Raw genomic sequence first — 21,421 nt, forward strand, 5'->3', positions numbered from 1 at the left:
GCACAGGGAAACACTAATTGTTCGGTGAGCGGCGGGGGTGGTGGTGGTGGTGGTGACCAGATTATTGAGGTCTGGTTTCTTTTCTCTGTTTAACATCAGCATTAATTTATCAACCCAGGAATCTGCTACTTGTTTTAAAATATGGTCACCTACTGTGAGAGGGACAGACACATCTTCTACAGACTTAAAGGACCCTTCTGCAGTTGAGTAAACACAAGAGTATCTTGTTTAGCGAGTATACTTGGCCAGAGGCCCACTGCCCATTTCCATATTGTAGTGGACTGGGTGGGTGGGGGGAGCAGAAGGACCATAATCTAAACCAACACTGAGAACTATGGGTGCTGTGTCATGCTCAGTCAGAGTGTGTTGGGAGGGGGGGGTTCAGTCTTCAGGAAGCCTTTACTCTGCTGTGACCTTGGCTGAATGAAGCAAATAAAAATTGTTGGCCTTGAATTTGCACTGGCTTAAGGTTGAAATTTTGAACCCCAGGCCCTAATCTTTAGCATAGGCAGCGAAGATTTTTCTACAGCAAAATTGATACACATACAAAAAAAAAAAAAAAATTCAAAAGAAGTCAGAAGAGAGAGGCTCCTCATAACAAGAATTGACTGCAAGAATACCAGGAGAAGGGGCTGGAGAGATGGCTCAGTGGTTAAGAGCACTAGCTGCTCTTCCAGAGGACCTGAGTTCAGTTCCCAGCAACCACATGGTGGCTCACGACCATCTGTAATGAGATCTAGTGCCCTCTTCTGGCCTGCAGGTACATATGCGGAGCACTTATACAGAAAATATAAATAAATAAAAAAATTTACAAAAGAATACCAGGAGAAAATATTCTCAAGTTTCCCATGACACCCTGCAGAGGCATTTAACATGCTTGCTAACTTATTGTAATGACATAAACGGGCACAACAAAGTAGTTGCCATCATGGTTTTGAGGAAGGGGTAAACAGATGGCTTAGACATTTAAAAGCTCAACAAAAACTCAAATGCGGACTGAAGAGGTGGCTGGGTGGTTAAGAGTGCATACTGCTCTTGGAAGAGGACAAGAGTTCCGTTCACAGCACCAGCATCAGGCAGTTCACAGTGGGGTCTTGCTCCCTCTCCTGACCTCTGCCGGTACTGCACTCAAGTGCACACCTCGTCAAGTTAAGTCAGTTCCAAAGAGGACATTACTTGGCCTCCATTGCTCAGGAAGAACTGAAGTTCAGAATTACTGTCCTGAATCATCAAGAACGAAAAATGACTCTCCTTAATTGTTGATTTTGTTTAAGAAAATAGGGAAGTGCGGCATGTGACTTAAAACGCTCCGGGACTTTTTCACTAAGGAACTCCACCCAGGAAAATACCCTTCTTCAATAGGGTTCATTTTGACATGAATGAGGTATTTTGCTCTGAATCTATGTAGACTTGTGTGTGAGGTTGTTGGCCTAAGAAACGTACTTTCATGGCTTCCTAGTGGCTTTTGAACTTCCTAAAAATATTTTCAAGATACCTATTTGGTGAACTCTTGTTCTTTCAAGGAACTAGCTCTTGATTTTAGTTACCTTTGGTTGGGCCTCTACACTAGTGTGTGTGTGTGTGTGTGTGTGTGTGTGTGTGTGTGTGTGTGTGTGTGTGTGTGTGGCCTGCTTGCAGACTGATGAATAAGTTGTGTAGGATGGCATGTTGGTAAGTGTTTTAAAAAAATACACAGTTCAAACTTTAGAAATGGAAAAATACTCAGCCTCGTGTGTGTGGGTTTCTAAAACCATAACATCGAACCCTCTGGCTGATGACTCAAGCGAATGGCCTCTCCGTCTGCCGAGGCATCAGCCTCCTGGTATCTTCTGCTCCCAAGGGGGATGAATTGGATTCTCTCTGTTTGCCCAGACAGCCCTGAGTCCTGTCTTTTTGTCCCTGGGCACAGGCAGCTAGCAATACCACAGTGGCCTTTGCTTCTGCCTGTAGTAGCTACCAGGTCCCCAGGACAGTATGCTTAGGGTTTGGCTCCCTGTGGATAGCCTGAGGGAGGAGGCAGGCAAAGCTAACAGAGAGGGTGGCTTTGGGTTGCACTGGCACAGAACGGCTGACTCTTGTGAGTGAAATTTTCCGAGCAGACAGCAAGCTTCAGTGGAACAAAATGAAGGAGCAATGGTCAGGAAAAGATCCGTCTGGGGTTTGCTCAGTAACAGCCTTGACCTTGGGGGTGGAGATTTTAAGGAATAGAAAGACAGAGGGTTAGGTGTCACATACCAGAATAATCCTTCCTGTCAGGGCCCTGGTTTTAGGTCAAAGGGCAATTTTTCTAGGTAATTCCATGTACAGAAAGCAGAAGAGAAAACGTGGGCAGTCTTTTCTCCTCACTTCTCCTTTCTGCTAAGAGCTGTTGCCCACCCACAGAAGGGCAGCTGAGGCAGTTTTCTGTTGGGAGAGGCACCACATAAGCTTTGAGGTAGACAATTAAACATGTCCCCAAGATGCAAAGAGAGGGGAGGCTGATTTCCTTTGATAGCAAATGCTTTACAAACCCAGGAACTCTTTGGAGGAAAAAAAAAAAAAATGCAGTGCGGAAGAGAAGGAGTTGTAAAGAGTGTAAGAACAAGACAAAACTTCCAGGATTTAATGAGATGAAACGTTCCTTTCCCAAGAAAGTAAAGTGAGGCATGGGGAGAGGCAAGCCCCTTATTCGGCATGCAAATGATCATGAGGGAGAGGCTGAGAGACCAGATACGGCCTTCTAAATATAAAAATTAATGAGAGAGACGGGGAATGGGGGATGGGGGACCGGTGGTGGGGGAACCCAGAGAAGGCTAGGTGGATGAAGTTTAACCCTAGAGGAGCCTTACTGACAGTTTGGCATGGGGGGGAGGAGGGGGAGGGGAGGAGGGGGAGGGGAGGAGGGGGGGAAATAGATTCCAGAAAGATTTTTTTTCTGACCTCTTCAACCTTTTAGGTTGAAGCCAGCAGCATGGATGGGGAGTGTAGAGGGAAACAGGAAGCTGCTTAGGAAGGCTGAGAAGCTGGGAGATAGCCTGGAACTTGCCTGCTTCCTCCCCTTCCGACTCCAGCAAGGGTGAGGTTTGTGTCCCTTCTGCTGACCAGTGCTCCACACCAGGCTCTCCCTACCCTGGGGGATGGGTCCTGGGGCTGGAGTGCGCTTCCTTTTCGTCTCCCCAATATATTTGGGAACTTTGCTCATTGCCATCTGGATCCAACCTTCTAAAGAGCTGGGCCCTTTTCCTCTGTCATCGTGAATATCCATAAAACGGCCTCTTAGCAATTTCCCCTAGAGATTTTGCTGGTATCAGCAGAACCGAATTTGGCCCTCCATCCAGAGAGGGGCTTTAGTCAAATTTCTCTGAGCTCACTCTCAAGCACCCTGCACATTATACTTCAGTTGACGCCAACCCTTCTGAGGCCTAGCCAAAGGCTCCCGGACCCGAAATACCTTTTACAGAAACCGTTCTAACCCAGATTCTTTGTAAAGTTCACTGTTGGGGAAGTGGAAGCCCACGGACGCTGAGTCAATGTGTCTAGCGTGTCTAGCACAGATAAAAGGGAACTGATCTGCTACGTCATCCAGGCAGCCAAGACTGGCCCTGGAATTAGAAACCCCATCCTGTGACTCTTGGTCATGTGCGGCATCCATCCGGGAAACTCTGATTTTTTCAACACAGGCTACCTCCTGTTAGAAGGAAACCATTCTGTAGGTGCAAAGTGGTCCTGGGAGGCTTATAATGACAACGGTTCCCCAGGCCTCAGAGTTTAGCACTAGTTACAGACAGCTCTTGTTTCCTTCGGAGGAAGTGCTGGCCTGGACCGAAGCCTGTCCACAGTGGAGGCCAGGAGTATGGCCTGCTCTCTTATACCTGTCCCACAAGCTGTCCCCTTATTCATTATTCAGGACTCACAATTCCTTGGTCACAGTCATGCTCAGAATGCTTGTTCATCATGTGAATACTGAACGCTTACCCAGAGCTTATGGTTAAAGACCAAAACTGCCATTGGCACATTCTTTTGTGAACTGAACACTTTCACTTTTGATTCGCAAGGAAACACCTAGGGTAGAGCTTTAATAACCCACTCAGCCATCTCTATTCTCCCCACAGCTACTCAGCCTGCTTCCCCACCCGCCCAAGCACGGCATCTCAAAAGCAGTTGTCTAGCTGTCCACATTTCCAAGGTGGCCAAACTGATGTCCTGTGGCAGGGTCAGCTGAGTCGCCTTGAGGGACTGACTTAACTTCTCTGTGCCTTGGTGCTCTCGTGTTAAAATGGAGGTCATGATGGCACTGACTTCCCAGGGCCATGGTGAGAACTGAGTGGCTTAATTATTTGTAGGACAATTAGAACTGGGTTTGTAGAGCAAACCCATACCTGTATCTTTGATAGTAATCTGGGCAGTGCAGACATCAAGAACCAATTGGAGTCTTAAATCTGTCTTCATCAACCCAGTACCTCTTGCTCTTTTAAAGCAATGAGCAGCCCCCCCCCCCCCCCCCAGAAAGCAATAAGCCAATCCCCAGTGCTGGATATATTTGAGGATCCAGCTACTGTTTCATTTGGGAAGCTGGTGGGGCTCCCTGATAAGGCAGCAGTTGAAATGGGGGAGCTCTCCAAGGGAAGGTAAATCATAGAGCCAATAAGTGGGGTTTTGTAGCCCACTTCCGGCCCCCATGGAAACTCTCCCCACTGCCAACTTTTGCAGACAGGGCACTGCTGTTTTCTCTATCTTATTCCAGAAAGTTCTTCATAATACCACAGAATCACCTCCACCCTCCCTCTCCTAAAAGGTAATGCCGTCTTTATGTGTCTCTCTGTGGCTGGGACCCACTACCGTCCTTCGTGGACAAACTAGAAGGACAGTGGCCAGATGTGTGTGTCCCCGTCCCCAGGGCCATGCTTACTTGCAGTCATGTTTTTCGATTTCAAAGTGAGGGTTGAAGTTGAGGACGATCTTCTGGTTGGGTTCTGGTGCGTACACAACCCACTCGCAGTTCTGGTGAGAGGGATAGTCCTGGGGGTAACCCGGGGAGGTGATGTAGCCAGCATCCTTGGAATTCAGCCGACCTCCACAGGGTGGGTCTGGAAGAGAGGGAAACCGCACCAAAGGACTTGAGATATGCTCCAGTAGCCTCCCGCGGCCTTGCCTCCCTCCCAGTGACTATTTCACAGACCTTTTATGGCAGTCCAGGAGACTAACCTATTTATTCATTCAGTGGAAGAGATTATTTCAGCTCTTCGCTCCTTGTAGCCACCCAACCACACACACACACACACCTCCCCCACACACACATACACACACACACACACACACACACACCACACCACACACACATACACACACCACACACACACACACACACACACACACACACACACACACATACACACAATCCAGAAGATGGTCATCAAGGCTGGAGATTATAAAAATAAGAGTACACTCTTAAGAAGTCTCCCTGCCTTTTCCTGTCTCCCGTTCTTGGCCATCTTCCTCTCTTCCTTCAAGCCTCCCATCTCTATCTTTGTCTCATAAATCCTTCATTTTATTGTGTCTCCTAGCCCAGCACAAGGAGCCAGCAGCCGGGCTCCAGGAACTGACAATCGTGGTTTTGTGGTACCAACCCACAAACCTGGCAACAATTACAAGAGGTGTAAGGAGGCACTTCCAGCTTTGGGCCAAAACAGGCCCTAGAGTGTGATTTCAGCTTGTTTTTAAAGAACTCCGCCCCCCCCCCCCAACATTGAATTCCACGCACACCACAGATTTGATTTATTATTTCATTATACACCCAGTGGAAGGCTCTGTATTGGAGGATCCCTGGCTCCGATCTCAGCTTTTCCACAAAGGTGCTTTGTGTGGGGCAGACCAGACGCCTTAGCTTTCTGCTCACTGTCTCTCTGGCTCCGTGGCCACCAGAGTGTGCTGGTGCTTCTGGAAAGGGAGAGGCAGGGGAAGAGAGGGCTCCCCCACCCCCTCCTGGAGGTAAACAGGAGGGCAGGGGCCACCTTCAAAGGCTGAAATGGTAGGTGATGACATTTCAAGATTCTCATCTATCCAGGAGGGAACGTCTGCCATCCTTAGCAGGGGTTCTTGGGAAATAGTGGGGTTTGCTTAATACCCTAGTTAGAGCAGAGGGGCACAGGAGACACGGAACCGTATTCTGAAACCTCTTGGAGCGTTGGTGAGCATTTTGTGTCTCTGAGCATCAATCACGATTTAATACCGCCATCTGCATGGACCAGCGTGGGCCCGTGAATTATGTATTACAGCTCAGCAGACACCCTCCAGGACGGGGGTCTTTCTCCTGTGTTCCCTCAAAGAGGGAATGGGTCATGCATTTTTAACTCTACAGGTGCACTTTAGCAGCCCCTGTGTCTGTTGGCATTACTGTCTCCCAGCCCTCTGCTGCCCAGCCTGACAGGCTTTAAATGCATAAATGATAGGCATGCTGCACAATGGTGGTGGGACACAAATCCACACGAGTAGCCTTTTTTGGCATCTAGCTTCCAAGGGCTCAAACTGTGCCGGGTTGAACTGCCCAGAATCTAATGGATTCAGGTCCGTTTCCTACTGGGTAGAAAACAAAAGTGAGCCCTTTCCTCGGGCTAACAGCTACAGTACCATCCTCTACCTAATGACCCTGCATCCTCCCCAGGCCTGGAGGACAATGGGTCCATAACTCCCACCCAGGTGCTTCCACCTCCCCTCCCCTGCCTCTGCAGCCCACGCCTGCAGGGCCCCAAAGCACTCCCCCAATGTGGGCACCAGTGTCTTCCAGCTGGTCACATGGTGGCCCATCAGAAGGGGCGGGTAGAAGCCCTCTGACAAGGCAGACATGCAGGTGCTTAGAGCGGGCACTTAGCTCACTTGCTCTTTTGCCAAAGGAGCAGAGGAAAGAATGTTCTACTGGGCCAGCCCCCTGCCAGTTTGTTGTTGTTTTGTTTGTTTGTTTTCAAGAAAGCTGCCCGGCCTCATCCTCATCCCCAAACGTGCCTTGGAACTCATGGAGGAAACTTGAGCAGAGCTCCTGTTAGGTAACCTTATGGTTTCCCCATCATGTAAACCACCCCCCCACCCACGCCCTGCTTCTCTCCAATTAATCTTTTTTTTTTTTTTTTTTTTTTTTTTTTTTTTTTGAGATAGAGTTTCTCTGTGTAGTTTTGGTTCCTGTCCCAGATCTCGCTCTGTAGACCAGGCTGGCCTCGAACTCACAGAGATCCGCCTGGCTCTGCCTCCCGAGTGCTGGGATTCAAGGCATGCACCACCAACACCCGGGCTCCAATTCCTCTTAAAGGACATTCTCCCCTCAACTCCTGGAACCCCAGGCCTTCTGCATTTAGACCACGCACACTGATCAGCAATGGAGTCGGGAACAAAACTTCCTTCCAGAAAGATTTCATTTCTTATCTGCACTTAGCCTAATTACTGCCCCACAACAGAAATTTTGCTAAACTCTACCACGCTCTGTAGTCAATAGTCTGCACTCCTGCTGTTGAAATTTATTAACTGAAAGAAAAAGGAAAATCCTACCGCTTTCCCCTGTCTCCCCCCCCATCAATTCTTTATCAGAAGAAAATCAAGACACTTAATGAAATATCTGTGGACTCATTAACATCTGCCTCAGTTGTATGTTGTTAACCCTTTCAATACCCATACACTTATAAATGGGCATTCTTGCTTAGGCTGCATTCACACTCAGAAGCGCACACACACAGATCCTGAGCTCCCATCAATTACATACACGTATCAGTAATTCTCACTTCAGTCCTGTACACATGTTTGCACCCTCTCATAAAATATCACACATCATTTGCACAGACATACATCCACAAAGATAAATACTAGAATTTCTGTCTTTATTTTTCTTGGAGAGAAACGAATTCTTGAAAGACAGCAGTAAAAACTGTAAAGAAAACACACTAAATCCTTCTACGTCTCTTCTTGATAATTGATCTTTTCATTTCTAGATTGTGGGGGTGGGGGGAGGGGCCTGCGTGTCTTAAGTACAAGCTTGCCCCAATAAGAATTAGCTAAAATTTCTTGTGAAGCGCTAGATCATCCTTTACTTTGTGGGCCTTTATTGTGCTCCCAAAGAACTTCATCAACGCTTTCTGTCTTGTTTCAGAGCCATCAAACCAAGTGGAGAGAAAGTTGAACTCAAGGGCAAACCCCTTAAGGCCAGTCTCCCACAGGGAGGCAACCAGACCCTGCTAAGGCTGGAGCCACTGAGCCTGTTTGGTGAGTTGACAAGGGAGTTCATTTTGCAACTATTTTGTGCACACCTTTCACCTGGGGCCAATGTATTTCCCACAGAGAAGGAGCAGACACATTTGGGAGGGAAGCCTGAGGGGTGAGCTGGGCAGGTCAGGGGTCAGTGGGAGACAGGACCTGGTGAGACACCGCCACACATAACTTCTAGGGAAGAGAAAGCTAACTCTTACAGTCTCAGAGTTTAGATTTTTCCCTCTTCATGGATACTTAAGTGCTTTTATTTGAAAAGTAAAATGCCATTTTTTTTTTCTAAATTTCTACATCTCGGCTTAGATCACCTAGTTGAGCACCATCTAATCTGCCTATGGGTTTCCTGATACCGCCGCCCCCACCCCACTGAAGATTAAAGAATTTCCTACTCCTTCACTTAGGCCCTCCTAGAGAGCCTGAATTAAGACAGAGCTCCTTAGTAATATTTGATTTTGAGGAGATATTAAAAAGGGGCAGAAGAAGAACTCATACAAATCTAGTCTGCCATCTAGGAAATTTAATTGGAGTTGTTTGAAAGGAAAATGGTGTTGCCTGAATTTGATGATTAAAAACTCAGGGCAGACTATGGTGAGGATTTTGCCTTTTCTTTTTAAGATTTATTTGGCCGAGCGGTGGTGGCGCACGCCTTTAATCCCAGCACTCGGGAGGCAGAGCCAGGCGGATCTCTGTGAGTTCGAGGCCAGCCTGGGCTACCAAGTGAGTTCCAAGAAAGGCGCAAAGCTACACAGAGAAACCCTGTCTCGAAAAACATTTATTTATTTTGTATGTGTTATATGCATGAGAGCTTTGCCTATATGTATGTATGTATGTATGTATGTATGTATGTATGTATGTGCACCACATACATGCCTGGGGTCGTTGGAGGCCAGAAGAGGGCACCTGATCTCCTGGAACTGTCCTGGAGTTACATGGTTGTAAGTGACCATATGGGTACTGGGAACTGAACCTGAGTCCTCTCTGTAAGAGCAGAAAGTCCTCTTCACCAGGCATCCCTCCAGCCCCCTGTGCTGAGCTCTTCTAAATAATCAGAATTCGGACGGCTTGCTTCAACAGCAGAGTCCTGTGACCACAGGTGGGGACCATACAGACCCTTAGGTTAGCAGACTGGAAAGAGAGCATGAACCGGGGCGCTCGGTAGTTGGCTGACTCTGGGAGTAGTGAGGTAACCGTCAAAGGGGTGTGTGTGTGTGTGTGTGTGTGTGTGTGTGTGTGTGTGTTTATTGAGCGGTGGTGGTGAGCGCTTGACATTGGTAAAAAGAGGGGAGAAGCTTACTTCTTACTTGAGTGGGGCCTCCCTGGGTCTCACCTTTATATATTTAATCCAATGTGGACTGTAGTAGGTAGTAGTTGTCTTTTTTTTTTTTTTTTTTTTTTTCCGAGACAGGGTTTCTCTGTGTAGTTTTGGTGCCTGTCCTGGAACTCACTCTGTAGACCAGGCTGGTCTCGAACTCACAGAGATCCACCTGGCTCTGCCTCCTGAGTGCTGGGATTTAAGGCGTGTGCCACCAACGCCTGACAGTTGTGCTATTTTTTAAGAAGTACTCTTTCCTCTTGGATGAAAACTCTACCCAGAATTCCAAGTACAATAGAGGCAAAAGAGAAAGTCTCCTTGGATGCTCCCAGGAAAGGAACCAGAAAACTAAGAAAGTCACTTTGGCATCTAGGCTCTCCCCTCATTTCTCATGGGATTCTCTGGGACCTCCTGGATCTGTGTGAAACCCACTGAGCTTGGATCTCTGTGACTCTAACATGCCACAGAGACAAGAGGGTAGATTAGAGACATGTACTTCTCATGTGGGTAACCCCCACTTCTCTGTGGTTCCCCCTTCCACGGTTTCAGTTATTTGTGGTCAAAGACATTGCCATACCTTGATGACCCACCTTCTGGCACACAGTTAGGTCAATAGCAGTCTAACACTGTTGTTAAGTCCTTCTTAGTTATTGACTTCACTACATGATAACCTACAGAATCATTGATAGAAGAGTACATTCACAACAATGGGCAGATGATTGATAGATGATAGATAGGCTACATTCACATAACTTTTTATTGTGGTATGCTATTGTAATTGTTATATTTTATTATTACCTATTATTAATCTTTTAGTGTGCTTCATTTATAAATTAAACACTGTCACAGGTACATATGCATAGGAAAACATGTAGTCTATTGTGCTGGGCACTATCTATAGTTTCAAGCATCTGCTGGGAGTGCAGAACCATTCCTCGTGGGCATGGAGGGGCTACTGGATGCCCAAGGGTCACTGTGTACTATATCACTTCCCTTGGAAACCTTTTACAATTTAGTCTTTGCTCACAACATAATCCCATCCTGCCCTTAATCCAACATTACTTCCATCTAATTATTCATAGCAAGGCAAAGAAGATGCTCTTCTTCCCCTACTTAAAAACAGGAGGTTGCCACCTTCTCCCATCACTGGCTGTTTCTGGACGGTTAACTGGAATAGCACTGGTGGGGATAAAGAGCCTCATAATCAAATCTAGTCACACCACTGGCAAGCTGTATGGCCTTGGGCAAGTGAGTCCACCATGCTGAGACTTTCCCCTCTCCTCTGAAAGAGTATTTCCAGTTCTAAAATTCAAAACTCATGCCATGAGGTGGGGGAGAGTTCCTATCACCTGACGAGTGACCTCAAATTCAAAGGGGTCTCTTCTTCCCGAGACAATAAGGTGTCGCCCTCTGGTTCATTTATTTGGTAAGGCGGAAACCAAATGCTAGGGTCTCCACTTGAGCATGCCTGGCTTGCATTATGGAGAGTCTGAATGTCTCTTTTAATCACGTTAGCTGTATCAATGTGAGCTTCTGAACTGGCTCTTTGGCTGCTTGTTTATAAATGGTATGGACACACAGCTCCTTGTGTGAGCATGTCAACGACAGGGATGCATGGAGAAAGACTGAGAGTAGCATCATCAAATCCCTCACCCAGACCATCTAAGTCCTTTGCTTGGGGTTTTAGCCAAATTTTGCTCACTGACTCAGAATAAGCTTCCTTGAAGAGTTATTTCTTCGAGCTGAGGCTAGATTTTGTTTTATTCAAAGTGGCTTCAGCCTGTCACAAGACAGTCTCATAAAATCCATATCTTGGCTTGAGCTGGGAAGAAATGAGCCAATCCATCAGCCCAGGAATGCGGCCGTTTGACCACTTCCTCAGGCAACTAGGCGGGGGTGCAATCTCCTCAATTTATGAGGCTGGGTGGCAGTGAGCAATGGACTACTGGAGGTAGGGCAAATGAGAGTCCCCGTGAATGTTCGCCATGATAAAGTTCAAAATCTGAATAAAAGAACCATTTGGGATTGGGAGGAAAGACAAGGACCCAGAATCAGGAGAGGAAGTCATCTCCAGCTCGCCTAGGCCACAACTGGAAGATGGGGCTGGAAGTAGGACCTTTGGAACGCCTCTTCCCTTCGATCTGGATGCTAAAAATGACCCGTCACTTAGTCGGAAAAATGTAGGTTTGACGTGATTACCTCCCCTGACCTTGAATCATGCCACCTGTGGTAACCTTGTTATTTGTCATCTTATATCATAAACAAATGCAATTCCAATAGGGCAGCCGATATAATGTCATTAGTTTGTATTTATGTCTTCTCTTTTCCAGACCTCACTGCAAATGCAGTTTTGATGCCATTGATGAGAGATCTGGGATTACAAATCCTGACCGTTTTAACAGACATTTGGGAAAGGAAACAGAAGAAGAATAATTTTTGAGGTCTCTCCAAAAGCCAAAGGAAGGGAGGGGGAGCTAATAAAAAAATATATATATATTTTTTTCCAGTTATTTTGATGAACTAAAGCTTAGGTTGAAATGTCAATTGCTCCCCCTTGGTTAGCACATGAAACTTGAACTCCCTGGCCTTGCAAATTGGGCCTTGCATTAAGCCCAGGCCACTATTTCTAACTTTATTGGCAATTATTTCTAACCATGTATTCTACACTACAGCTTCCCTAAACAAACCCAGCGAGCATGTCTCTGCTCCCACTTCCCTTTCCCCTGAATGCTTTCTTTGCTGGAAATCTCCCCCATATAGGACCCTTCTTCACCTCCACACCAGGAGTGCCACGGACTACCTCTCCCTTCTCTGTACCTCAAAAGCTGAAAGGGTTCAGATGACCTTGTCCACTCTGCTACACCACCAGCCACCTGAGGCCGAGGATCCTTCCCCATCCATCCTTGGCAAGTCCTATGCCATCAAACCCAGCTTCTTTCCCAACTGTCAGATTCAATGAGATTTTGCCAATTAAGTAATTAAGAAGAAACTAGAATAATACTATTTTATCACAATAGAGTATCACCAAATCTCAAAAATTCATTTTAGCACAAATTATAAAACACCAGCCACTACCCTTCCCTTCCTATCATCGACTGCTATTAAATACAGATTTTAAAATGGTGGATTAATCATCTGGGGTAATAACATGAAGGCACAGACCAAAGTGGACTTAATGTGAACTAGATCTCCAAGGACACCCTAAGTTTAGGTCATGATGAAGTTCAGTGGATACACACGTTATATCTAGCAGTAGCAAACATAATATTTTCCCTGAAGCTTTTTGTTGATTGTTTATCATTTGTTGTTGCTTCTTACTCGAGAAGGTAACTTCCAAATACTTGTTTATCAGTAGTCCTGGCAAGACACAAAACTACAACAGCGTCATCAGTGAGCCATTCCTGGTAGTGGGTTTTCTCCTACGTGACTTCAACTCGCCTCTCTCCACTCCATCTGTCCTGTGCCTTTATCTCTGGCTCCTACTATGCCTTCAGGGTACATCTGTTTTATTTTCCCCCATTTATTCTCACAGTTATTATTATCATTTGGTCCAGTAATTTGCAATTCCCTTTATCTTCTTCAAGGACTGGCTCTCTCCAGAACCTAATCGCTACTTATCAGAACATCTTTGGGGGCTGGGAACAGGGTACCAGATCTCTCTCTCTCTCTCTCTCTCTCTCTCTCTCTCTCTCTCTCTCTCTCTCTCTCTCTCTCTCTCTCCCTCCCTCCCTCCCTCCCTCAGATGGCCAGGAGCCCTGTATACTGCAAGCTACTGGGAAGAACTTCCCTTTTATTCCCACTCACCCCCTCTTTTTTTCTGGATTAGATTATGCCTCTTTTATGAAGACCCAGAGGGAAATGGGACTATTAAGGGTCTTGCTGGGTAAAAGCTATTTTGTTTTTCTGATGACTTTTTTTTTTTTTTTTTTTTTTTTTTTTTTTTTTTTGAGTTCAGTTGCTGAGGGGACTTGATGCCAGAGGAGAAGTTATTACAAATTTGAAAGAGTGCCTTAAACACAGCATTCCCTGCTGAGCACACTTTCAGTCAGGAAGGATGGAAAGGGGTTGGGGAGGGGAGGAACAGAAAGAAAAAAAAAAGACAGATTTAAAGGGGGAGGGAAAGAGAGAACATGGAAAATAGAATAAGGAGGAAAAAGGATGCAAAAAGGAGACATCCCTTTGCTGACATGAGATGCAGCGGGAGGGACCGCCCTGTGAAGAACTAACTTTGTGAAGGAGATAAGCTGGTGCTTACAAAACCCAGACAAAGGTTTAGTGAGAGAGCCGCTGAGCATGAATCAATCTTATAAAAATAAAACAAACTTCCCACAGTTGTTGGAGAGCGCTCTGTGTGAGCACGAGATGGTTAGCCCCACCGGAGCTATTTCCAAGATGGAATGAGGTCAGAATAGGTTCATCAAGCATCGAGTCTATGTGATGTCATGTAGCACAGCCATCCTGAGTAGGGACTATTACCAAACACAGCCTTTACAGATCAGGAAACTGAGGCACAAGGCGATTCAGTGCTCTGGTGGCACAGAGTACTTAGACTACAGGGCTGGCACCTGGCTGAGCTGGACTGTAAACATGGACGACGTGGCGGCTCCCAGTTATTGAGACAGATGCCAAGCAGTCCAACGCCAGTGCTCTCAAGCTCCGTGACACTTACTGGTGGCACTTAGGGAAAGATAAATATTTTGCCCCATTCAACACTCCTTTTCTCTGCCCATGCTAGTGACTGGCCAGTGTGAACAATGAGGGATGTGTTCAGGCTGGGTGTGAGCAGTCTGGAGCACTAACACCTTCCCCATGGCCAGCATACACACAGGCTCCCTGGCTCCCTGTGATGCGGGTGCTCTTTCCTGTATTCTGGAAGCTCTGCGTGGGGTGTGGGGGAGGGTGGTAGGATGCTCAGGTCTGCAGTCACGTTTCACAGCATCACAGATTTTTTTTTTGTCAACACCCATTCCTCCCCTTTCTTCTCCAGCCTGCAGCAGCTTCTCTGTCCCAACTGCCACGTTGTTATTGTTCTACTGAAGAGAAGCAGCATTTTCAGAAATGGGGGATTTATTTTTATAGCACAGCTGGTCTGCCAAAGGTCACATAATTTGGCAACATTCCCAGTGGTTAAAAATTAATTTCTCCTTATTAATACAACCAAGGTCCCATAGGATAGAGGCTCAGTCTTATCTAAACTTGACAGCTTCCTAAACCTTTAGAAGCTTTCTCCTGGGCCAGCCACAGGACAAGGCCAGTGTGTCCTGGAATCCAACCCCACTAAACCTTGCTTGGGAATGAAACCGTTAAATATTGGGCCCTTTCTCTATAAGGCAGATAGTCTTGAGAAATGCAGTAGGACCCCAGAGTTGGGGGAGAGAGGGGTATGGGACACATACAACTTCTGCAGTGTCTTCCAGAAATGGGTTAATCATCCTCTTCAAAAGCTAGCAGTAAGTAAATCCTTTCCTGGAAGGAATAGGACAATGGCTAACTCCTGGGGCTCAAAAATCACATCTGCCGTTTGAGGTGGATACCTTATCTGGCAAGTGATGACCAGATGATAAAATACCTCAAATATGTTCATACCGCCATGAACTCCGGCTCCAAGGTCACTTTTTAGGACTCCTTCGTTCAAGGAATTTCAAATGTGTTATGCTTGTCAAAAGACAAAACAACAGTAAATTTGGGTCTGGGTAAATTGGCTTTCCTATTTGATTCATAATCTGGCAACTCGTCATTCTATAGAAGGAGCAAGGCTTCGATCAGCCAAGCAGGGGTGGGTGCAGGTGTTTTATAGAGAAGATGGCTGAGGAAACAAGGACTGGCCAGTTCCTCTCCTTACCTGGATAAGGCAAAGGGGACTTGAAATCCAACTGATTCAGATAACAAAGCCTCCTTCTCATTGGTGGCTGGGACGCTGCCGGTTTGTTTTTATTTTTAAATCGGCCCAGTTGAGAGTTCAGTTGGAAACATGGCCAGGATTTAGCTAGCACAAGGGCTTCCAATTGGATTTGGTCTCATCTGCTGGCTGGTGAAAGGGCCAATCAGAGACAATGCCCATCCATTTTACTTCGTGCTTTCTACAAAGGAAACAATCCCACCTTCATATCTTTCCAAACTGGATCTTTGGGGAACATGTTCTGAAAACTGCCAGTGAGCCTGGCTCTGGAATTCTGTCAACTCAGAAATGTCCCACACTTGGTCAGTTCACTCTTTTAATTGCTTGAATGAAGAGTTGAAGGAGATGGAAAACACCTGGGACCTCAGCTTCTTCCTCCCCGCCCCCTCCCCCTCCTCAATAACTGTTGCTTGCACTCACGCCTCATTGCGTAGGAACTGGTCTTTGCACTCTCCACTTTTCCTAGACCTAGAAGGTGGAACCTGAAGAATGCCCATCCATTGAACAGCAGGGGGCTGGAGCCATTTGGTAGACCGCAGGGGTCCTGTCGGGAGAGCTCAGCCTCCAGTCCCTGCAGCTTTCCAATCTCACACTTTGCCAGTCGAGTGCTCGGAGGGCTCCGTGGGATGACATAAAACCCCACACTGGAGGCGCTGCTGGGCACTCGCTCTTCTACCTGGTGCATCCTGGACAAGTAAGGGCTTGCCTAAAGCCCTGTGGGGCGCTCTCCTCTGTTTTATACTGTGTTCTCAGTTGGCAACTGGTTACAGCCTCATCGCCTCCAGTGCTAGCTAGCTTCTGGGGAAAAGGTGACTGGGCACTTACTTAATGAGGGCAGGAGACCAGTCCCCAGAGCTCTGAGTAGGCTGTCTGTTTGGAATCCGGGAGTTTACAGTTGTACTTGTAAATGATTATACCCATCCGCGGCCATGGAACATTTTGGGGGAGACAGTCTGAAACACTCATCAAACCCCATATCAAGTCCTTGGACTATCACTGCTGCTCTTAGTGGATTTGTTTGACCTCGGACCTGTCTCCCACAGCCAATTTACACCTCTTATCTGATCACCCAGCTCAGACTGAAGGTTGAATTGACCGAGTCAGTCCGTGTCCATGGCAATGGTGTTAAAGGCCACCACAGATCAAAGCTCTCCTGGAGTAAGAAGGAAGGGGGAGATGGTTATGGGGGGTCTGGCTTCTTTTGGCCCCAAGCCATAGGTCTCGTGGGGCTGGGGGAGGGGGGCCGTAGACAGTAAGCCTGGGAGTTGCCACCTTCTGAAAAACCCACGGCAGGAACCGAGCGATTTCCTGGGTAGAATGCAAGCCCCAGCGGATCCATTCTAGCACAGCAGTTTACTGGCCTGGCGCTGCTGGATACCGCTAGCGCCAGGGGGCTCTCCGCTCTGTCAGAAACTGAAAAGAAAGGAGGCAGAGGGAGCCAGCTGAGCAGGGAGTCCACGCCAATAAACCCGAGCGTCCACTCCCTTCCCTTCCAGAAGAAATTCAACCGGAGCCGCAGAAGCTGCGGCAGGGGTGGGAGGATTGGTTAAGAGATCTGGAAAGCTGATTCCACTGCGCATCCCCCCCGCCCCCCAGCCCCCGGAGATGTCCAGAGTGTCGCTCAATCCGTTCCACGCCCCTTCACACACACAACGCCCACCTTAGGACAGTCGGTCGACTTGTGCCCTCCACCCTGATGCTGTCCTAGGGGCTGGTGGGACACACTAGCGACGCAGCCGTCAGTCCGAGGCGAAGGGTGGGGGCAGCCGTTTAATCACAGCGCGCCTCGCCTCCATTAACTTGTGTTGATATTAAAAAGAAATCAATCAGGGAAACTAAAGCATCGGTCGTGAACACTGTATTTTTTTCCCCCCACGTGGACACGGGCTGCCAGGAAAGGGAAGAGGGGAGGCGTGCAACCTGCCAGCAGGTAACTGCAGTGGCTGCTCTGGAGGACAGCCGCAGCCACGACCTAACTTTCTGGCATTGGGCAGCATCAGGGAAATGCCGCAGGCTTCTACCCGGGAGTGTCCTTACTCGGGAGGAGGAGGAGGAGGAGGGGACTGGCCTGGAGAAGTCCTAGGCGGCCGATTTAGTGGAGGCTGTAGCCTTGGTTCTGCTTTTGCTGGAAATATTTTTTGCCTAATAGAATGTTTATGGATTGCTCAGCTCTGTTTCTGCTGCGTAGCCCAAACAAATCGATGCGGCGGTAGGGACCGCTCTGGGGGATGGGGATGGGGGTGGGTGGGAGCGCTGGGGGGCGCCCACGTCTCGGCCACGTGGATGCCCGCGCCGCGTGCTCTTCACCTGTTCCTGCGCTCAGGCGGACGCTAGCCGCACTGTGCTCCCGCAGGCTGGGCAAGCGGCGCGCATTCCTGCGGCTTAGGCTACCTAGCTGCTTCCCGCCTCTCTCCGCCCTCGGTGCTGCAATCCCATCCCGGCTTCCTGCCTCCCCGGCCTGGCTAGCGCGGGGATCCTTCGGCCTCAGGCCCCCAGCCTCTCTGCAAGCCGGTTCTCCAGGGGCTGCGGCGAGCTTGCAGAGCCTAGTGCAGCGTGGGGGGCAGGAGGGGGCGCTCCGAGCTGGCCCAGCCCAGCTGCCCAGAGTTCGCCAGCCAGCCCCGGGCGGGAGGCTACGCGCTTGGGAGCCGGATGCACGGTGCTCACATCGCCTTCCAGCGGCCAGGGACCGTCTGGGTATTTTGCTCAGTTGCCCCCACCCCCCACGTGTGCCCGCCACCTTCTTTCCTGGCTTCCTTCTCGGAATAGGTTCCCGCTGCCGCCGTAGTGCCGGGACCAACCCACCTCCTGGCGGGCGCACATGGGGTGAGTCAGAGGTCTAGCTTGGCCTCGCCCTTAGCCACCCGGGCTAGGTGTCTGGGTACAAGTCCGTTGCTCGATTGAAACCGTGACCGGCGATCGATCGCCTTTTCGGGGACTTGGATAATACCTACTCTGGGCGGGTTCCACCCCCGGGTCCGAGATTGCCCGCCGGCTTAGTGGGTGACCTGCTTCGCACTCCGCGCTTTAGAGCTTCTACTCTGGAAGTGACGCAGCGAGACCAGGGATTGGGATGGGAGGGGGCTCTGCAGAGAGCGCGGGAGGCAGGTGGCAGAGCAGGAGTGGGTCCGAGCGGGTGTCGTACACACACACACACACACACACACACACACACACACACACGTTCGTACACATACTCCACGCGGCGCTCAGGGACAGATGTGCGAACATCTGGGATAGGAGATGGTCCCCGAGTCTTCATAGTCCCTTTCGCTCCGCACATCACAGGGAGCCTGAAGTTGTATGCGTGGTGTGTGTGCCCGTGGGCGCGCACTCGCGCACCCGGGCCTACCGGAGTCCGCTCCTGAATACATAATATACCGTGGGCATTCTCAAGGAGCGCGCGTGTGTGCGCGCGCACGCACAGACATATATACACATACCCAGCAAACCACACACATACATAATTTACGCAGCATTCAGGTTCGTGGGAGGTAATTTAATTTCAATTCAAGCTGGGAATTCAGAATTAAGGCAAGACCGAATGCGAGGCCCAGAAAATTTCCCCAGGACGGACCTGCACCCATCCTTTAGCTCATGCTTACAGCTGCCTTTACCAGTTACCGCAGAGAAGGAACTGGAAAGGCTTGGATTTGAGTCTCAAAGGCATCCCCCGCTTCCCCCTCAAACCCTCAAAAGATAGCAGAAATAAAACCCATATATCTCCCACACAAGTGGCTGTAGGTGTGTGTTGGGGAAGGGACAAGAAGCTTGGCAGGCACTAAGCGTTCTCCTCAGGACCTGCTAAGCACGGTGCGGGGATGCCAGGGTGGCTGGAGGGAGCGAGTCCCATCACTGCGGCGGCTGGCTGTCACCTCCCCAGCACCTCGAGGTAAAAGCACTTCTCTGAGTTTTTTCCTTTACCTTCCTCCCTCCCTCCCCTCACCATTTCCTTGGTAGATAGAATCCCATTCACAATCACCTGTAGCAGCAACTGCTAAGAGTTTCATCAGGTTCCAGACACTGTCTGAGAGCGGAGAAAAGCATCCCCTCCCAACACACACACACCCTGAAGCAATTCCAGGGAGGAAGAACCGCATTCCCTGAGACCAGAGACCTGTTTTCAGGGAGGTCTCCCTTGCGGCACTCCACAAAGGCCGGCCCTGGACTATCCTAGGCCCCACCGTGCTTACTTATCTCTACAGCCTCTGTCCACACACCCTTTTGGGCAGTGCTTGAGACTAAATTCCACTCAAAAGTTTCTAACCACTTCACAAGACTGAGAGACCTTCCAGGGGCATGCAGTTTCTTTCATCTTTTAGTAAAATTTTAAAGAACATGATTTGCTTTCCCAGAAAACACATGGATTCAGGATAGAGTGGGGACTACCAACTGCCCACGGGAAATCCCATCTCAGCCGCAAAGCTAACTTGCTCCACTAGCTTCAGCCCTCGGATTCTGGGATGTACCCACCCATTCTGCAAAGAATCCACACATCTGAAAACCAAAGCTAGACTCTTGCTTTTTTTCCCCTCAAGCCCTTCAGCTAACATTGCTCAATGTAGCTAAGTAGAGGGAATGCAAATGATTTATATTTCACTGGCTAGGTTGAAGAAACTCAAGGGAGATGTGTTCTGCTTCAAGACAGGAAAAAAAAAATCCCCAAAACTGTAATGCAAAGGCTTTGTAGTATTTTTAAACCTTTGATTCAGTCCATATGTGACATCTGAACACCGCCAAATTCTGTTACAAAACACACACACACACACACACACACACACACACACACACACACACTCCTAGCAAGAGAGAAAAGTTGGGTTTAGCAGCCCTGGTGGTGTAAAGAGGGTCGGCTGAGTTCTCCCTTTAAATTATTGAGTATTGAGGGAGCCTCCTCCTGAGCGGTTTTGCGTGGCCTCTCTGCGTTAGCAGTCGCCTTTAAAGCGGGGGAAACATGTAAAAATAATAGAAAAACTTTGAGGGGGCTTACCTGGTTGGCTTCTCACTTTGTGTCCTGAAAAGTACAGAGCTAAGAAAACCCAGGTAAGAGGGAACATATCCATTTTTGAAAGAGAGGCTTTCTCCAGGGCTAGGCTTGTGGAATCTCGTATAATTATGTCTTTGTGTTTTTCCTCTCTCTAATTTTCTTCCTTGTGGTGTCTTCTGTAAAGGTCTCTAATGGCCAGCGTTTCCCTCCTGGGTCCTGGTGGCCCGTCTGTCTTCACCTTTAATTCTTGCTGGAATCCCCACCTCACTAGGAGATAGCTTCTGGAATCAGCAAAGAGGGAGCACGCTGGGGTAAGCGGGGGGACCGGTTTTCTCTTCAAACCCAAACGCGTGTATGTTCTCTCCAGTTCCTTAAAGTGTCATTTCCTTTATCCTACAACATCGCGAGGGGTTCCCGAAAGCCAAGCGTAAAATGATAGTAATAATAATAAAAATCAAAGCCAAGACTTGCCCTGGGCATTACACGGCCCCTAGGCAGCTGTGTGATCTCAGAGGCGCAAACTGACACAGGTCCCCCCCGGCAGCACCCGGGACACACACGCGGGCAGAGACACCGACCGCTGGACAGGCGGAGTGGGAGGCAGCCAGCCTCCGGGCTCTTGTCCTCGCCGGGTTCCCTCAGCGGGAGCCTCCCCCGGCGGCTACACCCGCTTGGCCAGTCTCTGGAGGGGAGCGCGAGGCAGGAAGCGGCGGCTGCCGGTGCTGCTGCTGGTGCTGCTGCGGGTGCGGCGGCGGCGGCGGCGGCGGCTGGGATCGCCCGCGAGTGTGCGAGCGGCTCTCCGAGTTCGCTGGCGCCCGCCCTCACCTCCACCTCGCCCAGCGGCCGGCCGAGTGTCTGCGCTTCTGAGGATGTGCCGGGGGCGGGCTGCGGGCTGATGCCTCGCTCGCCTCCTCTGCCTCCCCTCCGGCTCCCCCCTCGCCTTTTCAGGCCGAGCAGCATGTGGATGTCAGAGCCGCGGCAGAGCGATCCGATTACGCGC

The 21,421-nt window shown here is 49.0% G+C and overlaps 1 protein-coding gene across 1 annotated transcript in view; it reads right to left on the bottom strand.

The window, feature by feature from the left end:
• Nrp2 (neuropilin 2) overlaps positions 1–21,146 on the bottom strand; it is a 116,788-nt gene extending 95,642 nt beyond the window's left edge. Inside the window, 2 exon segments of the mRNA XM_059278130.1 lie at positions 4,889–5,066; positions 20,425–21,146. Coding sequence (XP_059134113.1) covers positions 4,889–5,066; positions 20,425–20,497 — 251 coding nt within the window. The 5' untranslated portion in view covers positions 20,498–21,146.
• Between the last annotated feature and the right edge of the window lie 275 nt (positions 21,147–21,421).

This window comes from Peromyscus eremicus, chromosome 13 (assembly GCF_949786415.1).
Source record: "Peromyscus eremicus chromosome 13, PerEre_H2_v1, whole genome shotgun sequence".
NCBI lineage: Eukaryota > Metazoa > Chordata > Mammalia > Rodentia > Cricetidae > Peromyscus > Peromyscus eremicus.